The sequence below is a fragment of the Rhagoletis pomonella genome, unplaced genomic scaffold (assembly GCF_013731165.1).
Source record: "Rhagoletis pomonella isolate Grant_MI unplaced genomic scaffold, Rhpom_1.0 Rhpom_scaffold_00001, whole genome shotgun sequence".
In the NCBI taxonomy this organism is placed as follows: Eukaryota; Metazoa; Arthropoda; class Insecta; order Diptera; family Tephritidae; genus Rhagoletis; species Rhagoletis pomonella.
The window spans coordinates 53,202,298-53,212,743 of NW_023458555.1; the positions used below are offsets into that span (position 1 = coordinate 53,202,298).

Consider the following 10,446-nt stretch of genomic DNA (forward strand, 5'->3'; position numbering starts at 1 on the left):
GATAATCCCAATGGTGCTAGTGCCATTTGATTTTCCATAGTCGAGCTGCTGGAAAGGATTGTGTTGCTGTTGTTGTTGTTGTTGCTGTTGCTACTGTTACTATTTGGACTATTATTCAGCGCGCTGTTGTTGTCGTGAGTATTCGGTGCTGCTGACGCTGCCGCCGGTGACGGAGTGGTCGATGCAGAGGACGAGTTCGAGTGCGACGAGGATTCGTTGACCGTATTTACTGCCGCGCTAGCTACCGCGGCTGTTTGTGCTGCTGCAGCACTGGTCGGTGTACCTACCGCTGTTGTTGTTGTACTCGGTGTGACTGTGGACGTCGATGTTAACGGTGTATTGCTCCTGCTTAGCGTACCGGTGATAGTTGTGCTAGCAGGCGTCGAACTGTTAGCGAGCAAATGCTGTTGCGCCTGTTGCTGTTGCTGTTGCGCCTGTTGCTGTTGCTGTTGCGCCTGTTGTTGCTGCTGATGCAGTTGTTGACGCAGTGACTGTTGTTGTTGTTGCTGGAACGCGTGCTGTTGATTCAGCGCGTGTTGGGTGTGGTGTAGGTGATGATGTTGCTGTTGTTGCAGGACGACGTGCTGCTGATGGGCGGCGGCAGCAACGGCAGCCGCAGCGGCCGGTGACAGTGAATGTGAAGCGGCTGCTACTGAATGTAGGTGCTGATTGAGGAGGGCGGCGGCCGAAGGATTGAAGTGCTGAGCGGCGACGGCGATACGTTGCTGCTGGGCTGCGGCGGCGGCAGCAGCTGCGGCAGCGACCTGTGAGTGGTGGTGCGGATGTGAGTTAACTGAGGCAGTGGCGGCGTACTGGGCAGCAGCGGCAGCAGCGGCGGGATTGAAGGTCAACTGATGGCCTGCCTTGAAGGCGACTGCGGCGGCTGGTGTTGTGGCGTACTGAATCTGTGGTGTCAGTTGGGCAGCGGCGGGTATGACCGAGACGGCGGTGGCGCACTGTCGCTTTGGCGATAACACCTGTGGGGCACTCGCTGGCGTTTGCGGCAGCGTTGGCCTGCGTTTAATCGCAATCGACGAAATGGTGATGGCTTTTTTGAGAACGTTTATCTGGGGTAGTGATGTTGTGTCGTTTGCGTTTGTGTGTGTGCCAGTCTTCCCAAGCTCACGTTCTTATACTTCAGTTGAGACTGCTGCTAATGCGTTTTTCTATCAATCGTTTCGCTTTATGAAAAACGAATCTGTTTCGTGGAAAATTTTAGAGTTTCTTAGCTGTTCGAACATGTGAGAGCTCAGTGATTCTGTAAGGAGAAGAAAAAGTTGTATCCAGTTATTTGGTGAAAACACATTAATTTGCATTATATAATCAACTAACTTAAATTTCAAAAGCGTTTAAACACCTTATATGTGCATATATATTCAGCATTTAACGACGATCTAAGCAAAACTCGCAGATTTATACGCCCCTCTTAAAATAGCATTACGCAAAATGCAAACACAAACAGATTTCAGAAATAGATATTTTACTGATCCCCTTGTGCACATCCCTACCCAATGCTCTTATGCCTTCGAGCCTCCTCTTATTTCGATAATATAATCGTAGTGATTTCCTAGACCAACCTACAGCAAACGATTCTGCACTGTATTTAGGCGCGGCATCCTTTTGCTAATACTAATCGCCTGAGATTATTATACCTACCGCAATGAAGAAGCACTTTTCGTGGCGGCATTCAATTTATCAAAGCTTATGAATTTTCCATTGTCAATTGTAAAGCATTTACCGTATTAATAAAAGAAATAAGAGTATTATGGAAGCATAAATTGAAGAATAGATGCATCTTTGTGAGCACGAAAATTTACATATATTTACACATACATATGTACATATGTATGTACATATTTCGATTCAAAATATTACGTTGGGCGTAAGAATATCGAATTTTACTACGGGATGCGTTAGTTAAAGCAAAAAAGTATAAAATTCCTTTGGCGCTTAATAAAGTTTACGGGTAGCTAAATCCTTGAATGTGAAGATCTAATGCTATTTAAGTGGTTAAAAATGTTTTAATAGTAGATGAAAGGATATATCGAAGTAGCGTTACAGTATTCGTCCTAAAAAGTGCTTGGTTTAGAAAGTTATGCATAAATTTAAATTCAATTTAGTTTATACGATATTTTCGTTCCTCCGTATACCGGGTTTGTAATGGTTGGATTTAACACGGCCGCTGTGGTGTAGTGGTAAGCAGTGCGTGCTTCCACTCCGCAGGGTCTGGGTTCAAGACCTAGTCAAAGCAACATCGCAAAACATGTTGAATAAAAAAGGTTTTTTTCTCCACAGCGGTCGCCCCTCGGCAGGCAACAGCAAACCTCTGAGTGTATTTCTGCCATGAAAGACAGCTTCTCATAAAAATACAATCGCCCTTCGGAGTCGGCGTCAAACTGTATGTCCCTCTCCTTTTTGAGACAACATCAAGGCGCATGCCACCAATCGGAGGAGAAGCTCGGCCAACCACTAGCATATTGTGTAAGCGCCAATCTATTATTATTATTATTACATAGATATCGAGAGGGATTAGAGCAGACCTGGGCGGCACCTGCCCGGCGGGCAACTGCGCCGTGTAATCGCGTACACATACACGCTCTGCTTGGGAAGACAGCGAAAGCTTCATTCAACTGCACGACTGGTTCTCACGCACACAGTGAAATCAATTGCACGCACACTACAAAAATGCTCTGCCGAAGCTGCCCACATCTGGATTAGAGCCTCACGTATGTTCATATGTAAGTGTATATCTTTCCATAACTTTTTATTAAAAATGTGTAATTTTTTTATGCTTAGAACTTTCTGTAAAAAGTAGTCTTATGTGCATATGAGCAAATCTTGCATATATTTTAATTATTGGAGTTCCAGAAACAAGCAAATAAAAAATAAATCAAGTATTTGAACAATGAGGATGGTTTCGTGCGCAGAAGTGGAAAACATTTGATTGAAATTCACCTGGGACTGGCCAGAAGTGATTCTTGTGCGTACGGTACAAATCGCAGCTCACAACGTCCGGATATATATGCCACCGTATCCTCTTGGTAGCAACCAAACGACCGTTTGGGAGCGAGCTAAAGTGAGAAGAACTTCGCGTGCGCTGGGTTGTGTCCCGCCAAGTTAAAAGCCTGCCCAATGAAAAAGTTCAGAAAGCCTCGGACGAGACCCCCTTGTTTTTGATGACGACCACGGAAAACGTATAAAGGACTATGATTTCAGGGTATGCACCTTGAATATCCGGACCCTTAATAGAGAAGGTGCCTCTGCCCGGATGGTTGATCCAAGAAATGCGATGGACGGGGCAAGACAAGATAAGCGTCGGTATTGGATTCGTGGTAGGAGAGAGACTCCGCCGCCAAGTATAGACGTTCGTTCACCCCGGTGGTCGAACGTCTAGTCATAATCCGCATCAAAGCAAGATTCTTCAACATCTCGCTCATCTGCGTCCATGCCCGACGAAAGAGAAGGACGAGGCGGCCAAGGATCTCTTCTATGGGCGCTTGGAGCATACATATGAGCGCTTCCCCCAACACGATATAAAAATTGTGCTAGGCGATTTTTATGCCAAGGTGGGCAAGGAAGGGGTCTTTGGCGCCACTGTAGGAAAATTCAGCCTTCACGACGAAACGTCCGATAACGGACTAAGGTTGATCGACTTCGCCGAGGCCCGAAACATGGTAATATGTAGTACTAGGTATCTTCGAAAATAATTTGTTATATGAATTTCCGCGAAAGAGCATATCGACGATATCTTGGCAAAACCTTGTATATCAAAACATTTTCCAACAAAAAGCCTTTTATTAATAACAGAAAATCATTTTTAATCATTTTTTTACTGAATATGAAAGAGTAAGTACTTTTTAGTTAATTAAGCCGATAGCCGTGGAAACTTGTGCTTAACTGTTACTTTATAATTTTAATTGTAAATAACAATAAATAATAATAATAATAGTAGTTCTTTATGAAACATTTTTAATGAAGTACTTTAAGGCCTATTTTGAATTATTTCTACGAGATATGAAGTAGTATTGACTTCTGAGATACGAGGTTTTGCCGAAGTACCGTCGATATCTAACGCCTGCTGTTGACATCCAATTTGCATTTGGCATTGACAGGTTTAGTATACTTAGCGCGTTAATGATGTCCTTCCAACAACGTATCACTACATTTATGCACAGACTACATACATATGTACATATATGTATTTTGATTATGGGACCCAAGTGTTCTTGAATACATAAATACATAAGGGCGGGTCAATTTTTTCGACTATAGGCGTTTATCATAGGAGGCTTCTACGTGTAGTTCTAAGCGAATTTGCAGAAGACACCATTGGTCTGAAATCAATGTGGAGTTTGCCAAATTGCGAAAATAGGTTTCTTTCACTTAGCATTTTGCTGTAGGGTCGTAAATTTTGTAAAAAAAAAAATGCTATAAGGGGTTTTTTGGTAAGAGAAAACCCCTTTATGGACCTATCTTTTTTTTTTTAATTTCCGCCAGAGGGCGGAACAGTGAGAATTTTCACATTTTCTGACGTGGTAAAACAAAACAGCGTATATTTTACTTATCCTTTGAAAAAAAATTTTCAAACAACTAAAATTCAATACAAACTAAATACATACATGTATGTAGGTATGTATGTACATTATACTGCATCACCCAAAACGTTCAGGTTTTTCCGCCGGGATTACAAAATTGATTATATTTGAAGACTTCCACCAAAATATGTTGAATTGATATGAAAAGTAATATATGTATGTATGTATGTGGGTATATGAATAACGACCGCTTAAAATCGATTTCAAAGTTCTACTTTCGGTGTAGAAATTTTAGGTCTACGTTATGTAGTTTGACTATTGTCAATTAAATCGAATGCTTTGTATTGCATGCGCTCCACGTTTTTCATTTTCAATTTCATAGATTGTTTATAATGACTTTTGCTAAAATTTCAAAATCAAAAGTTATCAAAACAAATTCTATGGGACTGAGAAATATTATTTTCTACTTTTTAGTCCATTTATAAAAGCGTTGTATATTAAAAAGTTTTTTTTATATTATTTTATATCTGAAAAAAAAGCTAATTTAAGCACATCTTTATGCCACTACAGCAATATGCTGGGTAAAATAAACTTATTTTCGCAATTAGACAAACTTTAAATTGATGTTAGACCGATGGTTTCTTTTAAAAATTTGTTTAGAATTTCACGCAGAATTCTCATATGCTATACGCCTATTGTCGAAAAAATCTCCCATACAAATTGACCCGCCCTAACATATATGTATGTATACTCATATCCTCAATTATGTGCCAATATATCTGTATCACTTTTTATAGTCAACATCATTATAATACGAGTGTGTACATAAAAAAAAAAATGATTTTTTTCTCTTAGGTAACATAAGTAAATACATACTGTGGCCTGAATAAAAGATTGTCGTAAGTGATATTTTGACGATTTTTCGTTATAGATGCAGTCATATATTTCCAAATAAGATCTTTCGATTGATCTCTTCAGTGTTTGGATATCTCTCTCAGTTTTCGAGATATTGACTAAAACTTTATCAGTAAATTAATACAAACTGAATTAATAATGCAGTCATACTAAACTAATCAAGATCTTCCAAATGGAGCTATCCATTTTTGGATACCTTCTTTAGTTATATTGAGTAAAAAGTATCGCTAACTTAAACGGTTGAGGCTATGTTCCAGGTAATCTTAGAGGCGATTAGTTGAATCAAAAGTTAGCTAGCCCCCAATTTTATTGGAAGCGATTAGTTGAACGGCCGTTCGCACCAGACGATTGTTGCTTTCAACTAAAGGTTGCCTGTAAAATCGCCTCATGTAAACAGCGTATTAGTAAAAACTGTTATCATACAAAGTAGCTACAAAATTGTTGACAAATGTAATATACTACAAAATTTTACTAACGAAAATTCTTAAGCAATAAAAACAAAATAATTCAAAAATCTTTCGATCTTGTAACAATTTCCGAGATGTATAGTGTAAGATCCGAATAAGGCACGACCTTCAACCATCTGTTTAATGGATGAAATCTATTTTGTATGAAATTTAACGGAAATATTTCACGAGTGGATTGGCTGAAAAAGTCCTGGCAAGGATATTTTTAATTAAATACTAAAAAATTTTCTTTTTTTCGTGAATATTATTGTGGCTTATTAACATTTTATTTTATATATATAACTTAATTTGAAATTGTCTGAACTTAAATTGTGAATTTCTGAGTTGGAAATGGATATTTCTGAAAATGAATTGTAACTTTCTAAATTTGAAATGAAAGTTTCTGAATTTGAAATGGAAATTCTGAATTTGAAATGGAAATTCTGAATTTGAAATGTAGTTTTCTGAATTTGAAATGACACTTTTTTGACTTGCAGCTTTCTGAATTTAAAATGGAAATTCAAAATTTGAATTGTAACTCTCTGAATTTAAAATGAAAATTCTGAATTTGAAATGGGAGCTCTGAACTTAAATTGTAACTTTCTGTATTTAAAATGCAACTTTCTGAACTAAAACTGAAAAAGGTTTAAGTAGTAATTTTCGCTCATCTGCTTAACACATTATATAGGCTTTATGTTTTCGATTAGTATATATGTAATTTGTGCATTAAACAAATGAGTGAAAAAAAATAAAAATATTTATTTTTGAATATTTAATTAAAAATATCCTGGCCAAGATTTTTGCAGCCAAGCCACTCGGGGAATATTTCCCGTTAAATTTCACACAAAGAAGATTTCATCCATTAAACATATGGGTGAAGGTCGTACCTTATTCGGATCTTCTACTATTAGCAGAAAATCTATTGTCGCGTTTTAGAGAAATTGCACCTAAACTTCAATCGTGATTTCCCAAAATCTGTCGAAAGTAACATACGACAATATTTTATCCAACCAACGATATTCGGACATACATATGCACGTACGAACATGCATACATACTAAATTTGCGTAGTCTTGTCAATGCACTCGTCAGCTAGAAATCATCAGCTCCATTGCTTTCAGGTCCGCTCCTCCCCACACAATGCTTTATCACTGATATTAGCATGATTTTGCATATTACATTATGCAAACTACATATATAGTATGCATACATATACGTATGTATACTTTTTTTATGTTTCTTCTTTATTGTAGGTAGTCTTTCTACTCATAAATTAAACTTTGAGTACGCTTGCTGGCGGTTGGAAAACGATAATCCCTCTGGCTCAAATAGACATATATCTATATTCTACTTAATACTTATGTATTTATGTACATATGTATATGTCCATGTAAATGCGTACTTCCACTTTGAACTACTCGTATCCACAGCTCAATAGCATATCGGTTAGGCTTTCATCATCCTATCCGTCATCAGTAATGAGGATGCTGTGGAGAAGGCCATGCATACTCGTATTTTGTTAAACCTCGCTTTAATGAAATTCCAACTTATTGTCATGCGCCGATTGCATATGAACTCATTGTTTTCATTACAGAGTTTTTAACTTTAGTTTAAACCAACGGGACAATATGTTGTTGCTGTGCTTAGGTCGAGCAGCAATGCACCCCAACGGCAACCTTGAACACTCTGTACTTTACGCGCTCTAAATGTATTCAGTGTTTCGACGAACTTTTCGTATTTTCTTTTATGTAAAGTTTGCACATATTCAAATTTGACGAATATTTTCCATTCATTCACAGTAAAATTTTAAGCGAATTAAATATTAGGGGTATACATATGTACATCCTTACATCTGACGTCACAAACTGCTGATAAACGTGAAAAAGTTATAAATTTTTATGGAATTTATAATTGTACTATCAGACCCGGCGAACTTCGTCTTGCCCAAAACTATTTTTTTTTTTAATGAAACATTTTTTTTCCAACATTTTCACCAGCAATTCACGATAACGATTTCCACTGTAACATTTATATGCCAATATTACAATTTGGTGGTTGTCAGAAGGCATATATCTATTGCCATCTTGATACTTTGTCTACCGGCCGGGTCCAAGGAGCCGAAAGAGATTATATTCTGTTTCCATATCAATGTCTGATACTTTTGAGCTCCGTAATTTCTTTACTTTCCCTAATTTCATGTAGTCTATACATTTTTGATCATGATAGTTGTTTTCTTAAATAATTGGTATTGCTATTGTAAATCTAGCGGGAACTACCAGCCCGAGCTCGTTAGACACATTATTATTAGTTACACAGGGGTCCAATAGACATGAATGGTGGGAGACACTAGTTTTTTCCACGGTAGACAAGGAGTTAAATAACCTAACGAAAGTGTAGTTCTTGAAATCATCCAATGTTTTACCGTTTAACAGCACGGTTAATTTGAAAAACTTTTTCTTTTTCAATTTCTGGCGACAACGATGATTGGGTCATTGAACCTGTATAGTCTATTTGGTGGCAATTTTAAAATGGGTGAGTATCGTTGTTCTACAGAAATCCAATACACATAGACTCATTTCAGATGATTTTCAGTTTATTTAACGGAGGTTATTTGAGACTGACCATCCTGGTGACTCCGAATGAGGCTTTAACGCACAATAATATTGGAAATTTACATTCATTGGGCCAATGGAATACACGAGACTTCGACATAATCGGTGCTAAGGCAAGTCGATATAATCGGACATTCACTGATTTTTTTCTGACTTGACGATTTTTAGTAATAACTCGACTCCCAAGCCACTTGGCGGGCAAATTTCCCTTTACGATACAATTACATATAAGACAAATTTGATCGTAAAGAAGATTTTTAGTAAAAACTTTACTCTAACGCCATCTGGCGGGTTAAACTGTAAATCTAAGCTATCCGAGAGACCCACTGAAATACACACAAAAAATTTGGTTAAAACCGGTTCGATCACAACACCCGTACAGAAGAATCTTATATAATACAAAGATATGTAAAAGTTTGAGTGCGTTTGGAAGGCTACACGCCCCCTTTTCAAATAGCCCCAATTTCCTCTATGGTATGCGATTGATTTCATATATCTCCATACCAAGTTCCGGCACTCTGCCATGAACACTTCCAGAGATATGCAGAATAAAAAATTCGGTTTGAATGGGAGGTGCTACGCACTACGCACATTTCAATTTAGCGGTATGAAATATGATGTACAACCTATTTTCATACCTATCAAATACACACAAAAAATTTCGTTTCGGAGGAGTTCGACCACAAACACCGTGACACAAGATTTTTATATATAAGATTACGTTTATCGCCAGTTTATCAATTACATGAATATCCTATTACCTATATTTATGTTTACCTTTTTTTTGTATGCAGAGGACTGGGTAGTCGTACATACCTACATCATGCAAAGGTTGGGAACGTAAAGAAAGACCGAAATCACGTGAGCTGCCCCGTAAGTCTTTAAGTGAGAGAAAAATTAATCAAACGCACTACACACGATTTATTTAATTGAATTGCAGGGCTGGGGTCACCTTTGCACTGATCACCTCCTGCGGTATTGCAGACAACAAAATCTGGACACCGTAGCTTTCACACCTATGCTTGAATACGAATTTGTAGCTCCGCTCCGCAAAATAACACACAAGTAAAGAAGTATAAGTTCGGGCGCAAAAGGAATTTTATATATCGGCGCGGGTATCAAATATCGTCATTTGAATTTTCTCTAAACTATTTTGCTTGATAAATAGGGGTATTTTTTCCTGATTTCAAATGTTTCAATAATATGCTGAGTTGGACTTAATTGAACCAAGTTTGGAAGAAATCGATAAAGCGGTTACCGAGATACACCTTTGAAGTCACAAAGTGGGCGGTGCTACGTCCAATTCCTAAAAGTTAAGAGATTTTTGTAAGTACTAACATGGAGTAAATTAGCGCCCTCAGTTATTGAAATAACGGAGTTTTCGTATTTTACCGTACGTACTAAGATTTACCGTTTTACGAGAAGTGTGTATAATATTAGTCCGATTTAAATAATTTTCAACGAATTGTTTTTACGAATTGCAGACGGAGGGACGGACTGACGGATATGTATGGACCGATTTTTAAGTAAAATCTAAATAAATACTATATGTATGTATAAAAACTGATTTATAAAAGGTTCAATTACAAATCATCAAAGAGAATGAAATGTCAGATAGTTAGTTTTAATCTTTTAATACAATCTGTATTTACTGTTTTCAATTTAAAATATGTATGTATGTATATATCTAGGTAATGCTGCGGGTAAAGGCTTACGGCCAATGAAATACCCATGTTAAAAAAATGCCTTCTTGAAACGCACTGGGGAGTTAGTTTTCTTTACAAGTTTCTATTTAAAAATCCTCATACAGAAACTGCTTTGAATACATTTTTTTTGACACTTCACAAATCCTTTTTCGAATTCAGGACAAATAAAATGAAGTTCGAAATTTTATATCAACATTTTGATGTTATATCTGACGGAAATCGGATATACGAC

The 10,446-nt window shown here is 37.5% G+C and overlaps 1 protein-coding gene across 1 annotated transcript; it reads right to left on the bottom strand.

Annotated features, from left to right (window-relative positions):
• Window positions 1–5: 5 nt before the first annotated feature.
• On the bottom strand, window positions 6–4,099 carry LOC118749972 (protein couch potato-like; the record flags this gene model as incomplete). Its single annotated transcript, XM_036484744.1, has 2 exons — window positions 4,060–4,099; window positions 6–1,129 (listed from the first exon to the last, which is right to left on the bottom strand). Coding segments are annotated over exons 1-2 (1,164 nt in total), but the record flags the coding sequence as incomplete, so codon positions are not given.
• Window positions 4,100–10,446: the final 6,347 nt, after the last annotated feature.